Source organism: Pezoporus flaviventris, unplaced genomic scaffold (assembly GCF_033815535.1).
Source record: "Pezoporus flaviventris isolate CSIRO_AGI_PZ_B2104156 unplaced genomic scaffold, CSIRO_AGI_Pfla_v1 ptg000034l, whole genome shotgun sequence".
In the NCBI taxonomy this organism is placed as follows: Eukaryota; Metazoa; Chordata; class Aves; order Psittaciformes; family Psittacidae; genus Pezoporus; species Pezoporus flaviventris.
This window is the reverse complement of record NW_026892582.1, coordinates 346,445-368,607: the sequence shown is the minus strand read 5'-3', so window position 1 is coordinate 368,607 and position 22,163 is coordinate 346,445. Positions and strand designations below refer to the sequence as shown.

The window sequence follows — 22,163 nt, the reverse complement described above, 5'->3', positions numbered from 1 at the left end:
CTCAGACAGTGCTGGAAATAGCATTATTATCACTGCTAAGCCTGCAGTGAAGGGCTCAGTTTTGTTGCACAGTGTTTGCAAAAGGAGGGGCATGGTACAGCTCCCAGTGCTCATGTCGACAGATCAAGTAAGGACTATTGTCAGCAGTTTTTCCCATGCTGTTGAGGTAGTGATAAGCACCTCTATCCTCAACACATGGACAAAAGATTTCAAGAACTCTTGGATGGTGCCTGTGTCCATGCCGCTAATTTGGAACTGAGGATATGGCAGCCTTAGACGATTTTAATTGAACTGCCTGTGGGATGGAGCTGGATTTCAGTTCTGACATGGCAGCTCATGCTGAAGTAGTTCATGTACTACATGGTGCTCTGCTTACAGCACTTGTGAGATTAAATCTCCTGTTCCATGCAGGTGCAGAGAGATTTGCATCTGTCACTTCTGCTGCTTTTCTTGTCTCTCTTCATTAGGAGCATGAAGCAAAGGTCAGGGTCCTGGGAGGCCCATAGAGGAGTGTGACCTTGCAATGCAATGGGAAGGCTACCATGTGAAGGACCATGTTGCAGTTCAGAGGCTCATGCACGGGCTGGTTGTTTGGGCCTTTGGAGGTGATATTGCTATAGGTGACCCATAGGTTCCTTTCTGCAGGGGTCACTGGCTCAAAATGTTGGAGCATAAAGATGAGGGAGCTGTTGTGCTGAATCAGGACAGTCCTCACACTCTGCAGGAGGTCAGGAGGGGAGAGCAGGGTGTTTCTTCCTAGCCTGGAGTTAGTTCTTTAGACCTCATCATTCCAAAGAAACAAAATCTTGTGCTACAGAATAGGAGGAAAAGATTTTCCTTGTACTCTCATTCCCCCATTCATTGGCTTCTGAAGTTTTGAATGGTTTACTCCAGTGTCAGGGCATTGCAAATGATTTCCCCTCCTTACATTCACAAACCCACACTCCCCCTGACTTTCCTTTAGGCTGTTTTCTCCCACACACAATACCATGAAATTAAGTGCCATGAAACCTTTTCTGATTCATCACAAATATGGAGAAGATCTTAGTCAGGAAGGGGAGATAAGGTGTGAAAGCACTGACAGCACTTTGTTTCCGGCTGCTGAGGTTTCCTTCCAGCAAAGCCAGCTTCAAACAGCCTGGAGGCTTGGAATGGGGACTGCAGTATTGAGCTCTTAAAGGAAAGCCTGTTTCCAAAGCAGGGCTGTTTGTACTCCCTTCCACTCACAGGTCCAACCAATCTTTGCACTGTTAGGAGCCAGGGGCAGGCTGTAAACCTTGCTAAAAGCCTAGAAAGATGCAGGGGAGCAGCAAAGGAAGGACAAAAGATTAGCAAACTATCTGCACATAGGGGTGGTTCCTACATGCCATTGGCAAAAGCAAAGCGAATCCAAAAACAATGAGGTAAGACTGTGGGGCCTGTTCTACCCTAGTGCAAAAATCACTTCTAATCCTTTATGTTTTAAGGAATAGTTTTGTAGCTATACAAAAAAGATGTGGATGGGCTGGAAAGGGTCTAGAGAAGGGCCACAAAGATGATCAAAAGACTGGAAAGCCATATGAGTAAAGGCTGAGAGAACTGGATTTGTGTCACTGTGTTCCAGTATTTAAAAGATGTTTACAAAGAAGATGGAGACTCTCTTTTTACAAGGACTCACATGGAAAAGACAGGGATAATGTCTTATTAATAATATAATGTATCTCGCAGGTTATCCTGGTGAGATTCTGATTGGACACAGTAGGAAAATTTTTCACCATGAGAACAGTCAGCCACTGGAATAATCTCCCCAGGGAAGTGGTGGATTCCCCAGCACTGGACACTGTTAAGATTCAGCTGGACAGGGTGCTGGGAATCTTTCCTCGGTCATGCTTTGCCGAGAAAGGTTGGACCAGATGATCCGTGAGGTCCCTTCCAACCTGGTATTCCATGAGTCTGTGATCCATATCAGTGGCTGATGCAGCCTGCACAGCTTCACATTATTCAGGGCAGTAACTGGGTTTAGAGCTGCTCAGCATAAGAGATCTGTTAAAATCAAACCAAACTCCAAACCTATTTATAAAGACATGAGCTAGCACCAGTACAGGTGCTGTAGGAGTGACAGGTTGTAGCTGCTACAGATCGTTTGGACCAGGGAAAGTTACTGCACACTGAGCAGACCCAGAGGTCCTCTGGCTTGCTCTGCTGTATTCTCATAGTTTGGCCGATGAAACTGTGGAGCATTTAGCTCCTAAAATAGCACTACACATGACAGAATGCAGAGGTACTAAATCCAGTCCTGAAAGCAATATGAGCACACTGAGGAGGGATTATGCTAGATGTTAAAGCCCTGATGCTTGGCTGATGTGGTAAGTTCAGACTAGAAAGCAGCTGCTTTGACTTCAGAGTGCTGCTGGATCATGGAGAAGGGACACCACATTCCTTCTTCAGCTGCTACAACTTTGATCACAAAAATCATCAGCACTCGGACCTCCTCAGAAGCTGTGTTTCTTGACTGACATGATGTCCCAGAGTGTGTGTCTCTCTGAAGGCCTGACACATCATGTTATTTCTCATTCTGCCAAACAGATGCAAAGTGAACTTTTTTTCCCCCAAACACCCCAGGTTTCCGCTTTCCTTTGGGAGGAAATGTCTAACCACATCTGTGAAAGCCCTCTTTGGTTCTGTTGGCACGTAGAGCTTGGGTATTGTAACTGGTTTTCCTCTCAATACGTCATTTCAGTTTGAGCAAGTGGCTTTCTACTGCCTTGCTGTACAGTAACTAATTTCATAGAATAATAGCTTCACAGAATCACAGCCTGGTTTGGCTGTGAAGGGACAGCCAAAGCTGTCCCTGTGAAGAGACCTTAAAGCTCATCCAGTTCCAACCCCCTGCCATAGGCAGGGACACCTTCCACTAGACAAGGTTGCTCCAAAGCCCCTTGAGTATCTCCCAGGGCTGCAGGACTCTTTTTGTTCACAAACCACCTTCACAGTCCAGAGGATGACAAGGAAACTGCTGATTATTCCTTCTCTTCATTTGCTAAATTGAGTATGAACATGTGGCTGATAATGGAGAGCAGAACTTGTAGATACTGGTCTGCCAGTGCTAAATTACACTCTCGAAGAGTGAAAGCTTTTAGCCTGACTCTAAAATCCTCTCTGGAAGATTGTGTGGAATATAAAATCTAGCCTGATATTGAATCTATTCTTAATAGTACTGATCATTATTTTACCACATGTTTACAGGTAGTTTTCAGATTTTCCAAGCATGAGGATCAAAGGCTGCATTTAGTACACCAAGACAAGACTCTCTCTTGGATGTATTAAGCAGGGTGTTATCTCTCATCAAGCCTTTTCTGTGTAGTTCTGAAAAACAATCATCCCCCTTCCCCATTCACTCTGATCATGACTAAGCTGAAGAGAAATTTGTGATGTTACTATCTTGGTAAATTTAGTTGCTTCCAGTAGATGGCATTAGAGCAGTGCAGTCCTGATGGAGGTTGGTTTCTGTCCTACTTCAGCTGCAGGAACAATTCCTCTTTTACTGCGTGCACAGAAGTGGAGTTTTTTTTCTCCTAGCACTCAAAGTAAATGGGTTTAAAACACTCGTATTCTTTTCATTTCCTACCCAATAAAAGATTTTATTTCCCTGTAGACAAAACCTTTATTGACACAGTTTAGTGGTGAACTTGGCAGCGCTGGGGGAATGGCTGGACTTGATGAACTTGAAGGTCTTTTCCAACCTCTTTGATTTTATAATTCTATGAATTTTCAATGTGCATAACCCAACAATCACTTTATTTTAGAAAATTTGTCCAGACACTGAGTGCTTTGGGTTGAATTCACAAATATGCAAAGCGCTGGGCGCTGCTCTTTCATGTATGACATTTCTTCCCGCAAATTATGTATCTGGGCTTTCTGTATGGCAGAGGGGAGTAATCAGTCACTTCACACCATCTTCACAGCAGCTAGCAGGCAAAGGAGAGATGAATTACAAGAAGCAGCTGGTTATTTTAACCGATTAATTACATTTCTAATATATTTGCAATGTTCTAAGTGCATTCTTTGTACAGTCTCAAAAATGCAAAAATATTGTTGAGGGATATGCTGGCATAAAAAGCCTCAAGCCAAATATTAAGGTAACTGTTTTTACTGCTAATGTCAAAGTCAGTTCTGATCAAAGCGTGTTACCCCACTGAGTGCATTTGGGCACAGCATAAGGGGACACCACAGCCCCTCCACATGGATTCCCAAAAGCCACTCTTTGAAGTGCTTGACTTGAAGTCAACTCATACTATTCAGTAATCAACAAGTTATGTTACAAAAATAAATCATTACCAGAAACGTGGGCAGCATTTTCTGTTGTTTACCTTTGCATTACAATAAATGTAAATTAGAATTTGTCTTTATTTAATCATGCATTTGAGTATTTGAAGCCAAGACAAGCTGACTCACAAAAGACAACTCCTAGCATTTAATTTTCCTTCTATGTAGTTAAAACACATTCCAGTTCTTCCTCATTGACCTAGCATGGAATTTATTAGCTTGCTCCCCAGTTCACAAAAAGCTGAGTAAAATTTAAACATTTCCCCATGATTCATCAAAGCTGTTTGTCCACCAGGTTTTGCACTTGCAAAGAAAATTCAGTGCTCAAAGTATTTTTCTTTGCAAGCAAAAGCAAGCTGTGGCCTGGGGAGAAGGGAAGAGAGGGGTAAGCAGGGAATATGTCTCAAGTATTTGGGCATCACAGGTGTAGTGGATGGCACCTTCCCTCATTTGGGATTTCCCAAAATGAGGAACCTAACGCAACCCTTGAGGACATCAGGATGTGTGTGTATGTGCATGAATATGTGCATAAAGATAGACAAAACAGTATTCCCTTCTTTACCCAACAGGCCTTTATTGGTTCTTGAAGCATGTTAGCATCCTGTTAGCATCACTCACGCAGGATAGAAGGCTTCATGTGCCCTGATGGAAGCACTGGCTGCCAACCCTAGACTGTTACGCCCAAGGGTTCTCTCCTGCTCCAGTACCACTTGAGAGAGATGCAGGATCTCAGTTTTGGCATGGTTGGATGGCTGTTGGTTGGGATTTTGAGAATAACTGTTTCAAATGAAGTGGCCTATATAAGCCTTTGACTGTAGTGATAGGACAAGGGGTGATGGGTTCAGACTTAAACAGGGGACATTTAGGTTAGAGGTTAGAAAGAAATACTTTACAGTGAGAGTGCTGAGGCGCTGGCAGAGTGCCCAGAGAAGATGTGGCTGCCTTATCCCTGGCAGGTTGAATGGGGCTTGGAGTAACCTGGTCTGTTGGAATGTGCTCATGGCCAGCGGTTGAAACTGGATGAGGCTTTAAGGTCCTTTCTAACCCAAACCATTCTATGATTACACTAACTTGCTTATTTTCTTATTTGATATTGGCAGTCAGTCAGTATTATTTATTTGGTTTGGTACCAGTATGTTTATTCAAAAGGAATGGTGGTTTGGGCTTTCTAGCTCAACTTCTGCAGAAGTTGCTGTTGTAACTCTACTGTCTGCTGTTTGCAGCTTTTACAAAGTTTTGCAATTAAATTGTCTGTATTCAGTGGTCAAAAATAATTTTCCATTTGCTGAGAAAATGAGCAAAATGGCTAAACTTCAGAGGAAACTTGTGAGAGGGAAAGCATCAACAGTCTTTTGAGTATCAAAACTGGTGTGACGTACATTTGCATATCCCAGCTGCTAAACAGCCCGAGTGGAAAGCAAAAGGAGATTTGCTAGGGAAATAGCTTTGTTGAGGGGAAAAAAAATGTTATGGTGTATGTATATGTCACTAAAACCACATCTCTGAGTCATTCACAGCTGCCTTTGATGCAGACAGCAGGGGCGAAGGCACTGCCACTGCTTGGTGCTTGTTCCCAGGGCCATGACTGGCTGTGCTGCAGCCACTGTGGCTGGGTAGGTCACGGTGTCCACAGTGGCTGCAGGCAGGACTCTGGGCTGAGCTTGATTTAACTCCATCTGGAAAGGCTGTCATGGTGGCACCAGCTTATAGTGATGTGTGCTATTGCTGTACCCCTGCTTTCTTGCCGAGCACAGCCCTAGGGCAGATCTGGACTGGAAGAACCAGTGATGCAGCTCCCAGTCTGCTCTGTCTCCACCCATCCCAGCTGGCCGACAAGGGAGCCAGGGCTGGGGAGCAGCAGCAGAAAGAGATGGAAGGAGATGGGAAGTGCAGCATCTTCCTCACAGTGTGAGAACTTGGGTCAGAGAACACTGAGGGTCAGACCCATTTGTCTGTGTATAATACACGTAACTCTGGTGTGTGTTCAAGGCCTCTGTCACCCTTACACTGATGTTTCCCTTCAACAGAAACGACCTGGGAGCGGCCCAGCAGCGTGCCTGGGACTCCAAAGAGCCCTGTGTCACAGAAGAGTTCTGCAGGTACTGTTTGCTGCTGTGACTGACCACTGCATTGGGTGAATCTGCTTCTCCACCACTCAGCAGAGCAAAGGAAAATGCTGTGATTACCTGAGAAGTGTATTTAATGTACATGGTCATGCAAGTGTAGCAGAATATGGGGGGGGGGGGGGGGGGTGTCACTTCTGATACATCTTCTTGGCTGTTGTTTCCCTACTGATGCATCTTCTGGCTGGGTGTTTGAGGTGTTTGCTCAGAGCTGAGATAGCTTCTTCCTTGGAGCATGGAGGCAGATGGTGGCCCAGCAAGCCAGCAGGGCTGCTGGCTCTCAGTGGGAAGACAGGCTGCCTTTCCCAGTCCCACTTTCTGCTGGGGTAGGGGAAGCAAACAGCTCCAGCATGGGGTCCTCCACAAGCTGCAGGTATCTGCTCCACTGTGGACCTCCATGGGTTGCAAGGGGACAGCCTGCCTCCCCATGGGCTCCACCATGGGCTGCAGGGGAACCTCTCCTGCAGTACCTGGAGCACCTCCTGCCCTTCTTCTGCACTGACCTTGGGGCCCACAGAGTTTTCCCTAACATATTCTTACTCCTCTCTCTGGCTGCAATTGGTCATGTGCAGTTTCCCCCACGTTCTTAAATACGTGGACCCAGAGGAGCTACCACTGTCACTGATGGGCTTGGCCTTGGCCAGCAGCAGGTCACTCTTGGAGCCAGCTGGCATTGGCTCTATCAGACATGAGAGAAGCTTCTGGCACCTACTTACAGAAGCCACCCATGTGCCTCCCCCCACTACCAAAACCTTGCCACACAAACCAAACACAACATACCCAACTTCTTCAAACACATAACTTTACCAAACAATGATAGGGGAGTTGTTTTGAGTCTGGGCATCTCTTTTTCTTAGCTCTTTCCAGCTCAGTAACTCCTGTCATAACTGCTGTTAAGAGCCTGCTTGTGGGTCCATGGGCTGAGCTTCTGTAGAGTCCAGTTCTGGGGTCTTTCTGGATTGGAGTTAACACAACACATTGCCAGCCTGTTGGAATGGGGAGAAGCATCCGTAGTTTCTTAGGCAGGAGGCAGTGAGCACTGCTAATTCAAAAAAGACACTGATTTATATCTGTCTGTTCAATCAGTGATTATAGTTTTTTAAGTGTGTATTTATTAATTTGCTACCAGCAGCGAGCCTGTTAACTCTTCATCTGTTCTTACAGTGAATGGCTACTACATCTCTGGGACCCCAGTACACCAGCTTGACTCTGGTCATATGAGCCTCCGAAAAGCCAGTGGGGATCCACAGGTAAGTCTGGGGCAAAAGTTCAAACAGAGCTATCCATGGATACATGGGTCTCCACTTCAGTAATTTTGGAATATGCCCAGGGCAGGAGGTCAAGAGTCATTTTCTTTTGGGAACTGCCAGACCAGACCAGATTTGTTGTATCTAGAATAGTTAGTCTTTGTGTCCAGCTGGTAAAGCAGTACAGAATGCCAAGATACTTGGGATTTTTTCATCCTATCACTCTGACACTTCAGTGACTATTAACAACCCTACAATTTTTCTTGCCACTCCAGCAAGAAACCTGGGCCTCTCCCCAGCACAGTTCTCTCTCTAGACTTGCACATCTGCCCATGTCTGTATCTCATTGTGTTTTCTTGCAGCTCCAGCTTTCCCTCCCAAAGACAATATTCACAAAGAATTTGTCTGAAACTTGTTTCGCAATTACTTCATCCATTCCTGCATGTCCTCTTACAGACCCTCCTCTGTGCATGACATAGCATGTGCCTCACCCATCTCATCACTGACCCGTGGACAGTCTCCCTGCCTGTTTGTCCAAGTTTTCAGTAAATATCTCTGCACTTTTTCTTGTACCACTTTGTGTCCGTGGGCGAGTCTTCCCCACAGGTCTGCAGATGCAGCACAGGGCCCTCGTCCAGCTTCTCCCATGAAACTCTTCACTCCCCGCCAAAACGACAGTTGAATAGGTGGTGGGTTGCACTCCTGTAGGGTTGTGCTTCCCTGCCCATTGGTAACCCTGATGTTACCAGACCTGAGTCCTCTTGCCTCATTTCTGTAGTAACTGACAGGTTCTTCTAGGTGCAACTCCTTAAATACTCCAAGTGAAATGATTTGTGTGCTGCTGCCATCCTGTCTTGGGTTGCCTGTTGCTATCAGCATTTCTCTGATGTTCCCTATTTCTTGGTCTTAATTTTGTGTTGTCTGCCAACTGTCCCTCTTTGCCTCAACCCACTTTCTCACCCATTGTCTCCTAAGTAGTGGCCTTCAGGCTTGCCCTCATGTGTTCTTATTGCAGCTAAGTTAGCATTTCTGGTTTTGCTTCCACACCAGTGGATTCATCTCCCATGACACAGTTCCGCACTTACTTCAGACTCCCTGTTCCTTCCACATCAAACATCTTGCACTGCCCGTGCTGCTTCTTCTCTGAGCAGTTTGCACAGGCTGGAGGCAGACCATATTAAAAAAACATATAAAAAAACCCATGACCAAACTAGGTCAAAAGCGTTTTAAAACCTGGTGTAGTGCAGTGCATTGTCAGACACCCCTGTCCACACATCTGCTGTGACACCCTCAGAGAACCCAAATAAACATGCAGGCTGTGCCTTCCTTTTAAAATAGCTGTGGTAAGCCTTTTGCAAAACATTCATTTCTCAAGGTATCTGGTTCACAGTGTTTTTGCAGTTGGTTCACAAGTCACATTAACTGACACCTCCAAAACTTCCTTTTGCTACATTTGCTACTTTCCATTTTTACAGTGCTGAGCCTGACTCACATTTATAGCCACCTTTTTGGACAAATTCACTTCTGAGCTACATGGGGAGCCCATTACCATGCACTGCTTTGTTCAGCTGCCTCAACCATCAGACTGACAAAAATCCCTTTCATGACTTTCCTCATTTACTCTAACAGCCTCTGTGATACTTTCTTTCCATTGCTCCTTTATTACAGTTTTTCTCAATTTGAAATCCTGGCTTCATTCCTGCTTTGAACCTGTAACTAGTTTATAACTGGCTGCATTAGCAGCAGTTCATGTCCATGCCCACTCAGGAGCCTGCTCTTCCTGGGAGCTGGCTGCTTTTGTAAGAAGAGTCCTTAGTAAGGAAAACATCTGACCGTGAACTGTTGGTTGCAAGAAGCTGTTCTCTGCACCTCAAACTCTCATGCACTTTGGACAGTCCCTCTCCCATTTGCTTGTCTTGGGCCACCCCAAGCTGCTTCGCCTTGACTGCCTCCTTGTCTGTGCTTGGCACAGGCTGTCTCCTGCTGCAGAGCTGCTTCCAGGCATCCTCCAGGATGCTTTCTTGGGCCTGGGCAGCAGCCATCGTTCGAACAAACGCTGGCAAGATCCCTCAGGCACATTTCTTGGAAACAGGTCGAGGGGGGGAAAAGCCACAGCAGAGAACAACGCGGAGCTGTGCTGCGCTGGGCGCAGGGCCAGGCCTTGTTTACGGCTTCCTAGAGAGCAGCTGAACGCTGCCCGTCCGGGTTGTCACAACAGCCACGGCGGGAGCGGCAGCACAGCCCGGCCCCGGTGCAACGCGCTCGGCCCAGGACACGATGTGACCGGAGCTGGCCGCGGGTCTCGGGCTGTACCCGAAGGGATCGCGGTGGTGCGGGCGCTGCGGCAGCACTGCCCGGCCGGGGGGCACTCATGCTGGGGGCACCGCTGTGCCGCGGGGCTCAGAGCTGCCGGGGCGGTCACTCCCCTCAGAGGCAGCGCCGCGGGACGGGGCCGCCCTGAGGGCTCGGCGGGCGGGCGGCGGGACCGCCCCGCTCGGCAGCGCGCTCCGCCATTGGCCGCGCGGGTTGGCGGCGGCACCGCCTCCACTGCGCCCCGAGCGGAGCGGAGCCGAACCGAGCCGAGCCGCGGCTCTGGGCCATGGGGTCCGCCTAGCTCCAGCCCCGCCATGCTGGGCTTCGAGAGCGGCCGTGACGATGTGCCCCGCTTGTCTCCACAGACCCCCGGGTCCCCGGCGGCGCCGCGGCGGCAGAGCAAGGAGAGCAGCCTGACGGTGAGTGCGCGGGGCGGCGGGGGCTTCGTGCCGGGGGGCGGCGGGCAAGGGTGAATCACCGCGAGTGATTTTGGTGTGGAAACGCTCCTAAGTGAAGATCCCCGGGGAGGCTCGGGGTTCTTCTACCTGGACAGAATTCCAGTGTCGTTATCCCTTTGATCCCGGTGCATCTGGGATGAGCGGGAGGCAAGGGTGTTCCAGAGGTCCTAAATGTGAAGCAGGCATCCTGAGGAAACTTCCTCGTGTGGAAACCCCCATCCGCAGCCTCTGCTTGGAGAAGCAGTCACAGGTTGGAAATGCACAAATCCGAGGAGATGGTCGTTGCCCTGCCAGGGCAGAATGTTTGTTTTTTCCCAAAGAGGTGTCAGAAGGTGTTTTTCTGTGCCAGAGTGTCCAAGTGAAGATTTATGATGGAGAAATCATCGTGAAATGGTTTGGGTTGGAAGGGACCTTTAAAGCTCATCTCATTCCAACCTCCTGCCCCAGGCAGGGACACCTTCCACCAGATATAGGTAAAGATTTTAAGTGTCAGTCTGAAGATAATCTTACATTTCCTTTTAATATTAGTAATTAAATATAGCTGACTCAATTACAATGTTCTTCAGTATCCTGTTTACTGACATTAATATCTTTTGTGTGCCTGTTGACCTCATCTGGAACCCAGTTTGCACTTCTGGCCTCCTCAGTGCAGGACAGATGTTAAAACACAGAAGGGAAATCAAAATAGGTTTCTGAAAGTGGCTGGGAATAGAAAAGTTTGTTTAAAAGGAAATAATAAAGAAGATAAATGAGCAGAGAAATATATTGTAGCAGTAAAGGAGAGGCAATAAACATGCTTATAGCTGCAAGCATTGGCAGGGTGTAAAATCCACAGGAACAAAAAGAATAATGTTGTACATCATTAACTGTTATTAAGTGGAGGAGGTTGTTGTCTATATTATCATCACACAGAGCCTGATTTATCTGTTGGTGGATTTATGTGTTGGTGCGGCACAATTCCCTGTGTTTCTGGTGAGGGGGATGAGTGTTTGGAAGGAGCATGTGCCAGAAGGAGCAAGTGCAGGTCAGTCATTGCTATGTAGGTACAGTTTTGTAGGGGAAAAATATCCTCAGCAGTTTGCTTGGTTATCAGAATAGGTTGTTACAAATGAAACGTGCTGTTACTGTTAGTGTATTGAGGGAGTTGTACGTCATGAAGCTGGTTTAGATTTGCAATGTCCTGGGGAATTAGCTGCAGGGCTATGGTGGCTGGGGCTGGAAACTTGTCCAAGCCACCTAATGCAGTCCCTGCCAACCTGGGTTGGAGGGGTAGGAGCAAACCATGGGCTGAACATCATGTCTAGATGGACTAGAGATGGTGGGTTGCAAGGTGCAGCAGAAGAGTGCCTGTGTTCCTGAAATACTTGCTGCTTACAGGGCTGAGGACACAGGCTGTTCACTTAGGGTGTTTTTTACTGTTCATATTTGCTGGCCCATGTGCTATCTGGTAGCATCTGCAAAGCAAGAAGCTGTTGTGTGTTATGTCGGGGTCACTGGGTGTGCATTTGTCCAGCAGAAGTCTGAAGCTTTCAAGCACGATGCATCAGACAGACAAACCCAAGCTAATTTTAACAGCTGTTTGCTCCGAGCCGTTGCCTGCATCAAGGAAGCATTGTGAAAAACAATTCTCATACAGAGTGTAAGCTGTAAAACAATGTAAATTTTCCCCCTGTCTCCTGGGAGGTTATATTTGTTCAGCATCACTCAAGCTAACATTGGGATGTTCTGAGTAACAGAGCTGTAGGGCATGTCCTTAGATTTCTGTCAAATGTTTTTTCTTGGTCTGTAGCTGTGCTCAGGCAGAACCTCTTCTTGCAGAGGGGATTTTTGTGACTAAGTCTCTCAGAAAAGCAAATCTCTCCCCAGACTGAAATCCTGTGTTATGCAAACTGTGGACATGAGGTGATGTCCAGCAGCTGCAGCCTCTCTGTCTCTGTTCCGCTGCTTTCAGCAGAGGAGTGGGAGTTTGTTCCTTTCTTCCTAGGACTGCATCTGCCTCTTCTACATCCAAATAACCATTTAGGAACATGGCTTCTGGAAATCTTGAAGGATAGTGGAAGCTGGAGTATTTCTCATCTATATGCATCCAACAAGAAAAGAATATGATGTTTTCTCGTTGGTAAATGAATCTTGAAATCACTGTGTTGTCTGTTTTCTTTGGAAGGGTTATATACAGAGACTGTTATGAAACTGCTGCTTGCGCAGATTATTGATGCTCTCTTAAGAAGCAGCAGTGCAGGTCAGTGGTCTGTGTTGATTTTTGCAGTGAGATTCGAAATGGACTCATTAGTTTTAGGCTGGATGGTTTGCTGTTTGATTCCTGAAAAGCTGTCTCTGTACATGAGTTATCCATGGAAGCTGGAATTCCTTTATTATACGTGAGGGAGAGTTAAATAGAGAATATACTGCAGGGTATTGACTCGGGGAACCCACCGTGTCTCACTTGAAGAGCAAGAAACCTCTCTGCTGATATGCTACTTCCGAGTGTGGGTTTCCTTCTGAAGAATGCTCTGGTGTCTTGTCAAGATACAGCATAACTTGGAAAACGCTAGCATTTGCATTGCGTATGTTGAACACATAAATGAACACGTGCTGCAGATGGGAAGAGGGGCAGCCTACATGCAGTAACTTGGTATTTTCTGCTGCTGTGCTCTGCGTCTGACATCATGTGAGGAACAGAGTCTGAGGCTGCATGTTCTCTTCTGCTCTGGGGCTGACTGCATGGCAGAAACTCTCTGAAATCCCTTGCACGGACCAAATAATCTCTCAACCTTTGTACACATGGACCAAATAAAGAGGGCTCCTAAGCACTTTTGGTGGAACCTTCCATTTGAAATAGGAAGAATATAAATTGACTGTGTTAATGATTAGAATTTGAGTTGTTTGATCTCCCATTCTGTTGTACCATAGCTGCAGCATCACCCTGCCAGTGCTAAAACCCCATGCAAACTCATGATATCAAAGCTGCCTAGACACAGTCCAGGCATTTCTGGGCCTCTACTGAGTGCCCAAGCCTCTTCTGAGATCTCCAGCCTTTGCATTTGACTCTTTTGCCCAAACAGTCCCTCATTGCATCCAGTGGAGTTGGCCATTGTACTTTTTGGGTCTCAGCTGGAATTGTAAAGCAGATACTGAAGTTAAGCTATCCGGCACAACCATGCTGTGTTTAAGGTGCTGTGAATGTGTAGAAATTGAGAAAAATAATGTGCATTTTGAAGTTGAATAAATGAACAAGCATGTTGCCCTGCTTTAGTCACTTTAGCATGGCCCAGTAAGCTCGCCCACTGTCTGCTGCTTTATTTATATAGTGCCTTATGTAATAAACATGTAGTTGATTACCTAACCTTGATCAAATTATTCTTGGTTTATTCATGTTGCTGGGCAATGTGTCATTTACTGTGAGTGCTGGTAGCAACTTCAGAGTCTCCAGAGAGTTTGAAATCCACAAAATGAATGTGTGTGTCCAAACCAACAAAGTTTCTTGCTCATGTGCATGCTGCCTTTGTGCAAATTCTATGCACTCACCTGCCACCCTATGACTTTTCTTCTCCTGTCACCCCTTTGCATCTCAGACATGGTCAAGAGTTACCTACAACCATGAGTAAACAGCTCACTTTGCCATCACTGCCAATGTATTCCTGTGAAACGTGAGCTGGAATATTTAGCTGCTAAAAGTATAACTGCTTTTGCTCATGATCAGTATACAGACAAAAGTATTTTGAACCATTTATTGAGTTTGGTCCACAACAGGCTTGTCAAGAGAAATGCATCAATTTTTGTTGCTTGTCTGGGTTGTGTCCCCCTGAGATTTGTTGTCACCATGGTTTTCACAGCGTGTCTTCTCTGTCTGCATACCTTCTTCTAGCCTTGGTGAGCCCGGGGCTCTCCCACAGATTTGATGGTGCCACTCGTGTCCTGTGGGAGCTGGAAGGACAGGCTGCTGTCTTCTGGCATGTTTGCTTAGCTTATCCCTGCAGTACGCCTTGCTGGTGCCTTGTCATTAATTTTTCTTTGTTGCAAGCTGACAACAGCCATTATTTTTATTAGCAAAGAGGCCAAATGAGGAGTTAATATCATGGTGAGGCTGATTATCACCTCAGAAGAGCCTATGCAAATCTAATGCAGGTCATAATGCCTTGTTTTCCCTTGAAGTTTTGTGCCTCCATCCTTAGCTGAGATGTGTTTTAATTTGTTTTGTTTCTTACTGCCAAGTCCAGCTGTAATAGTCAGCTTCTGCATGTCTGTTCGGGTCTTGCTGGCTATCAGCATTGGGGAAAGAAATTAGTGCTGCCATGGTTTGAATTTGGACCTTGCATGTAGCCTGACTGGCTCTCAGGGATGCAGTTAGTGAGAACAGTGGTCCCTTGTATGGGGAGGGGGAATTGCTCTTTGTGGGACTGATAAAGCTAATTAGTGCTGTTAATAAACATCAGGACATCATTGTGAGATGCTTTGACTCTCTAGCATCAAAAAGCTCATCAGTGGGACTAAGCTGGTGAGCCTGAGTGTTTTTTTTTTTAGCTATCTTTGATTTTAGGAATAAGAAGAAGAGCATTTCAGAGGGAGAATTGTGGGGAGAATGAAATGTGGTCACTCCACTGCTGGCATGTAGCCGTGTTCTGCTCAGTGCCAGCTCAGTGTTCTCCTCCCTGCTGGGAAACCCTGAGAGGTTTTAGAAATGTTTGGAAATACAGATCTAAGAGCTCTTGTTGTATGAAATCTGTGGTGATGAAAGGAAAGAAGGAGTCAGAGGATTTCCTGTGCAGCTGTATATAACTTTCAGTAATATTCGTAGAGTTTCAGAAACTTTCATGCCCCCTCCAGGACTTTGTTCAGAAAACTGTAAGTTCTGTTAAATTCTGTTTACCACACAAATAATCTTGCAAAAGCTTCTGCATTTTGTTTTGTCAGTTCTGACACCAGTTTCCTTTTAAACGGGATACTCAACCCAAATGGCCTCCTGACTTTTTCCAGACCTTTCAGCATTGTTTCTAGACAAGTATAAGCTTCGGAGAAGTGGAGGATGTTTGATTTATTTAATAAAACTTTGTGTCTGATGATATTCTTTGAGGAACACGTGAATAAACTCTACTCTGATCACCCGTTGATGTGTGTACTCACTGCTCTTCTTCCTGTTGTGCATGTGGACATGGTGCAGTGCGTTTGGTCCATACACGGTCCAAGCATGGGCATTTCCAGTGACTTTGTATTTATTTCTTTAGGACATAGTGATGTAATAGAGTCTTAAAGTTCATTAAGCAGCTTCCAGCCAACACAGATTTAGTTTTTGGGAAGCAGATGCTGGTTTTAGTGGGAAATTTGAATTTCCTTTGCAGATTTCTAAGCTGCAGGGAACAACTTGCGTGCCACTGTATGTGCTCCCTGCTGCATGTTACCTTCATGTGCTGGTGCACAATGTGATGACATCCAGCCTTCTGGAAAAGGCTTTAAAATACACTTAGGAGGTACTTATTTCCCCCCTTCTCATTATCCAGTGTGAGAATGTTTGCATGCAGCTTTGGAGTCCTTAGTACAGGAAAGACATGGACCTGCTGGAGATGGTCCAGAGGAGGGCCACAAAAATGATCAGAGGACTGAAACGTCTCTGCTGTGAGGAACGGCTGAGAGAGTTGGAGTTATTCAGCCTGAGATGACTACAGGAAAACCTTATTGTGGGCTTTCAGTTCTTAAAAGGGGCCTATAAAGAAAAATGGGGAGAGAGTTTTTAGCAGGGCCTGTTGTGATGGGATGAGGGGTGATAGTTTTAAACTGAAAGAGAGAGATTCAGGCTGAGGGAGAAATTATTTACGATGAGGGTGGTAGAACACTGGCAAAGGTTGCCCAGAGAAGCTGTGAATGCACCATCTTGAGTCATTCAAGGCCAGGCTGGATGTGGTTGTAGGCAACATGATCTAGTTGCAGATGTCCCTGCTCATTGCAGGGGGCTTGGACTAGGTGACCTTTGAAGGTCCCTTCCAGCCCAAACTATTCTGTGATTAAATTCTGTGTTTCTGTGTTTGATTCTCCAGTGTTGTGTTCTAGAAATCTGCCTTGAAAACACTGCTGTCTTCATGGAAAGCATTTGGTTCTTTCTCAGTTGAAATAAGCCATTTTGAGAAGCACAAAACTCCACTCAGCAGTGTTTCCACAGGGGACCTCCTAGCCATTCTCTGAAAGTTCACCAGTAAGAAGATATGTGTAAACCAGAATACCTTGTCCTTTCCCCACTGCAGTACTGGCGTTCCCAATAATGGAGGTGTACATCGTTTCCAGCATCCCTAAAACTTCTGTGGAGTCTCTTTACCTCTTTTGCCTTTTGCTGCTAACTATTTTTAACTTGAGCTAAGTCCAGTGTTCCTGTAGCTTGGCAGTCTGCCCTTGTGGGGCAGCACCTTGTCCTGGATGCTCTGAGGTGTGTTGTGTAAAGACACATGGTAGCTGTGCATGGGTCAGTGCTGCATGCAGGCTGCCAGAGAGGGTCTGGAGGGGCTAGAGGGGCTTCGGTAGATGTCGATGCTGGAGGAGTTGGAAATGCTGTAGAGGGTGGTGAAGACTGGAAGGGCTGGCATCCAAGTGACCTGTGGCTGTGACCCAGATTTTTATTCAATTGAGTGTGAAATGCAGCATCCAAGCCAGAAATCGTCAAAGCCAGAAGCTGTTTAAACCTGTCTTGACACCGCATCCTTCACTTGGTTACCTAAAACGTTGTCATTGCTGACAAGACTTTGTTTCCTGCATCTCCCCTGCTCAGGGAGGATAAGCTGCAGCATTGCTCTCATGGGAACCAGTTGGCCCGCTGTGATACCTGGCAGAGTGATTGTTCACAGGTTCTGAGGCTGTCTCAGTGTCTTAAGATGAAACTACAATATATTGTGCTATTTGAGAGATAGTGTGTGTCTATGGCAGCATAGAGGCATGCCCAGGTACAGCAGTGGCATGGAATTTGGTGATCCAGCAAAGTGGAGCCTTTTCTCTGTCTGCCCTTGTGCACCAATCTAGCACTGGTCCAGGTCAGTGCTTATTGGATGCTATCTGAAGGTAGCAATTTGGCTTAAGGTTTATAGCCACTATTTATAAGTCATCTGGGCTGATCAGTTGTGAGGCATCCTTGTAGGGATTATGGGATCTGCGTGCAGGCTTTTAGATCTTGGCGATCCCTGAGTGGAGAAGGGAAGGTAACCCAACCTACCTAACTGAAGAAAACCAGGGCAAGATGGGCTTGCAGTGTTGTCCTGAGATAACTGAGCTGACAGAGAAAAGGCAGGAGAGGAAAATTTTAGCAGAGACAGAAGGTGTTCTCAGTGGAGCATCCCTTGTGGAGGAGCTTCATGCTGGAGGCTGTGGTGGTGACTGAGGTCAGCCTGGGTTAACACAGGGCCTGATGCTGCTGGGCAAGCCCAGCTAACTGCACAGGCACATCCCCTGGCATGCCCCAACACTGCAGGGATGTGAGGGTGAGCACTAGCACCTCTCTTGCATGGCCATCCCACTCTGAACTGAGCTGGTGTTTTATATCTCCTGATGTGTGGCACTTCTGCTGTGGAATGTGAAGGAACAGGAGGTGTTTCCAGCAGCTCCTGTAGTGGGGACTGTGTGGCCGGAGGAGGCTGGCTCTGGCTGGAGATGCAGTACCACACAGCTGGTGCCTGCAGAATGGTGGTGAAGCAGGAGCCCTGGTCTCCTGCAGATCAGATTGAAGCCTGATGGGAGCTGAAGGGGAAGATGCATGGTTTAGAACCTGTAGGTGCAGGGTCCTCAGCCTGCTTTGAAATGGACTTGGCAAGTGCTGAACAGAGTGATTTTTGTGGAGACAGGGGGTGGAACAGAGGTCTTGCATTATGTACGGGACAGCCCCTGAAACTTCAGCATGGGCAGCCAGTAGCAGAGCCAGTGTGGGTTTGTAGGAACAGCGTTGTATCAGCTAAAGGCTTTGTCTGCCCTGCTCTACCATAGTGGCTTTACTCTGTGTCAGCACTTTGCTGTGTCCTTTTTGATCCCCTCTGAATAGCCAAAAGGCAGATTCACTGTGTGTAAGCACTCCTTTTAGGTCTGCCCATGCAGCTGTGCTAACCCTGCCCACAGCTTTGTTTCTGGATTTCCTGTGAACATTAACTCCCCAAACCCATAGTTACATTTGCAAGTCTTCCATCCCCAACTTCTGTTTGTTGCTCAATTAATACACTCTTAGTGGCCAGTGAACCTGTGGGGGCAATAAGAGGCTGATTTTAGTGTGCCTGCCCAGCAGAAATGCAGGGGAGCATTATATACTGGCAGTGAGCTCTGACTCTTGTCAATGCTTCCTCTGAAGGGCTTAACTACATCCAGAGTTATTCTGCAGCACCTTCTGCAGTAGCTGTCACATTCTTCACTTCCATTGTGCTTTTATCAGGCTACATTTTCTACTGTGATAACTTAATAAGCACTTGTACTTCTTTATGCCTTTGTTTAATGATTGTGTGATGAATCCTGTCTCAGATTGCTGTGGGTTTTGTGTACTGAAGGCTACCTGACTTAAGAGAGCCCCTGTTCCTTTTTGCAGGGAGCATCACTTTCAACTGAAAAGGTCTCTGGAATGAACAAATAACACCTTTTTATGTAATCCTGTAAGAGGCTAAGATAGCTGAGGTTTTCTGATGAGATATTCCAATAGTGCCTTCAGTGCTGTCTGCTGCTCACAGCATTTTGTGTGTTCAGGGTGTTCCACGTCAGGATTTTCCCCACACTTTGTTAGGGATCTAGGAAAGCTCCCTGTATGGCACTTTCCAAATCAAGCAGTTTTCCTCATGTGAAACAGGGAGGTGATTTTCCTCTGAGGCAGCACTCCTGCTTGCTCACAGGAGCTTTCTGGGAATACTTAGCTGCTGTTTCCATGAAACAACCAATTTTTCTTCTCTGACATTCATTCACTGGATTTTCTGATTGGAAGAGTGTGTATATAACCCTTCATCTGCATAGATCTCATCAACAGCTCCATTTCATTACCTTCTGTCTTTTGCTTTTTTGTTACAGATAAACTGTGTGACTTTCCCCCACCCTGACATAATGCCAGAGCAGCAGTTGCTGAAACCTTCAGAGTGGAGCTACTGTGATTATTTCTGGGTAAGTAGGCAGCCAGCCACATGCCATATTGCAGCTCTTGAGCTGCTGAAAAAGTGGAACAAACAGCTTGATTTGTGGTACAAAGTAAAGGAGAATTTGGGCTGAAATGCAGAATATTAGGGCAGCACAAGGGAGACTGAAGACACCAGTGGAAACCATCTCAATGGTGTCAGATGTGGACAATTATCAGAAGAATGTCCAGAAAGGCAAGGTCAGCTCTCAGGAGATGGTTTTGGTCAGTAAATGGGGAGGATGTAGGACAAACTACACATCTCGAAATACCTCAGCCAAAAGGGCTATGCAGCAGGAGGTGGCTGGCAGGCAATGATATTTCACTGTTTCCAGAGCATGAGAATTAGGAATGCATGAGGAAGCTGGGAGTATCACATTTATAACAAGCAAATAGAATCATAGAATGGCTTGGGTTGGAAAGGGCCTTAAGCTCATTTAGTTCCAACTCTTGCCATGGGCAGAGACCCCTCGCACTAGACCAGGTTTCCCAAGGCCCATCCAGCCTGGCCTTGAACGGTGCCGGGGATGGGGCATTCACTTAGATTCAATACCCTGCATTTGAAGACAGCCAATTTAGAAATGGAAGCTCAGATCTCATTACCAAATTCAGATCTCTGCCTTGCTCAAATATATCTCTGGGTTAATCCATCATAAAGATGAAAATCAAGTCGCTGAATTTGGTGAAGGTCCTTTACAAACTTTCTGTTAAATTGGAAAACTCTCCTATGGGATATTCTGTAGGAGAGATGATAAATGACTTTTTAAAGGATGAGGTTTGAGGAGGACAGGCTTCTAAGTAGCTATTAAATGGAATAGTTTTAATGCAGGCTTCAGCAGGGGAAGTCTCTAGTGACTGTGTTTCTGTGTGTGCCCTCTCGCACTTAGCTCCGCTTTCAGGATCCTGAATCAGATTAAAATGATGTAATAGTCCTTCAAGTGTGGAGCTGATAGAAAAAGACTCTTCTACTGGGAAGCTTTTTTTGGGGTGGGTGAAATGCCGCCTCCAAAGTGAAGATTTTCTGAATTTTGGGTGTGTTTTCAGTTATGGGATGTTGAAGGATTTCCATTTCAAACATCAAAATAAAGAGTTTTACTTACAAAAGTGTACGTGTTGGAGGCACAGCAGCACTTCCCCTCATGTGTACTCAGTGTTGGTATCGTAACTAGTGGCAAGTTGTAGTAACTTGCTACAATACGCTGACATAATTGCAAATTGTGACATTCCCAAACCATCAGATTTTCTTCAGCTTCTTCCAGTATTGTGATCCCAATGAGCAATAAGTCATTCATGGTGTAGACGCTTATGTTTTGCACATGTCTTGCAGAAGTCACTGCCCTCTTTGGTGCTTTCCATTTAATCTTGGCCACCACTTGGTTCCTTGGTTTTGGTCCAATCTTGCTGTCAGTGAAACTCCACTGAAAGCTGCCTTCTGCAAGCTTGTATCCTCCCATAGCTCTGCTCCCAGGACTTTTCCTCTTGTTTGGTCTTGTCATCCATGACTTGCCTTCCTTCTTCCATCAGCTCCACTCCTCCCATTGTCTCAGCTGCCCAGTGCCTGGTATCGTACTTGGATTAATGTGGCATTTTCCTTTGTGCAGATGTGCAGCACCCAGCGCATCAGAACAAAACCCGTAGCCCTTAGGGAAGTGTTTTCCATGCCTGTTTGTTGGAAGAGGGTAGGAAATTAAATTCTGAAATAGAGAAATGCCGAAAGATCAGGGAGAAAAGAGCAGAGAGAAAACTGACCTGGTCCTTGTAGTGACCCTGAAGTCAGTGGAGCAAAGGGTAGAAAGGGCTGTGTTGGAAACAGTGAAAGATGGGATGTGTGGTAGTAACCTGTTGAACAAGTTGCTGCTTTGCTTTGCCTTACAGCCGACCTGTGCTGTATTTTTTTGAATGCAAGTCAGGGTTGAGCCTGACAGTCTGTTAAAGGTTGTTTAAGGCTACATTACCCCTGGAAGGAGCAAGCAGTGTCCTCCCTGTCTTCCTCCTCCTATTCTCTTGTGCTGCCTTTCTCTATGCAGGGTGGGCCATTGGGGCTCATGCTTGCCAGAGCCAGCCCCAGTGCTGGGGCATTGGAGTAAGAGGATGGGGAAAGAGAAAGTATTGGACTGTTCCTCTGACAGGGGCTGAGGTGCTTCAACCATCAGCTGTGATCAGGGAGGGCTCTTTGACCACCACTGCTGCCTGTAGCCCTGACTCCTTGGGCAGTAGAGGCTTGGAGCTACATGTCTGTGCTTTTGATCCCCGTATCTTTTTGTTGAACTTGCTTTTTCCTTCCAGGCCGATAAGAAGGATTCGCAAGGGAACAATACAGTGTCGGGATTTGAGATTCTTCTTCAAAAGCAGCTTAAAGGGAAACAAATGCAGAAAGAAATGGCAGAGTTTGTTCGAGAAAGGTAAAGAGCACTTTGCTATTAAATGAACTGTTTATGGCAATATATATTTTTTCCTGATTTAGATATTCCTTTGGTACATTAATTAAACTATGTAAAAGATATGCTACCAATTCATAAAGAACATTTTAATTTTCCTTTAATGTCCATCCACACTCTCCAACTTGCCTCTCCTGCTTTGCACACTGGCTGTCCATTTAGGTAGAGGG

At 46.2% G+C, this 22,163-nt stretch overlaps 1 protein-coding gene across 3 annotated transcripts in view; it reads left to right on the top strand.

Annotated features, from left to right (window-relative positions):
* Positions 1–22,163, top strand: part of GAS7 (growth arrest specific 7) — a 96,684-nt gene that overhangs the window by 45,117 nt on the left and 29,404 nt on the right. For all 3 annotated transcript variants that reach the window (XM_061461901.1, XM_061461900.1, XM_061461902.1), the window contains exons 3-7: positions 6,333–6,404; positions 7,593–7,678; positions 10,354–10,407; positions 19,456–19,545; positions 21,842–21,957. In XM_061461901.1, coding sequence (XP_061317885.1) covers positions 6,333–6,404; positions 7,593–7,678; positions 10,354–10,407; positions 19,456–19,545; positions 21,842–21,957 — 418 coding nt within the window. The remainder of the gene's footprint in view (positions 1–6,332; positions 6,405–7,592; positions 7,679–10,353; positions 10,408–19,455; positions 19,546–21,841; positions 21,958–22,163) is intronic.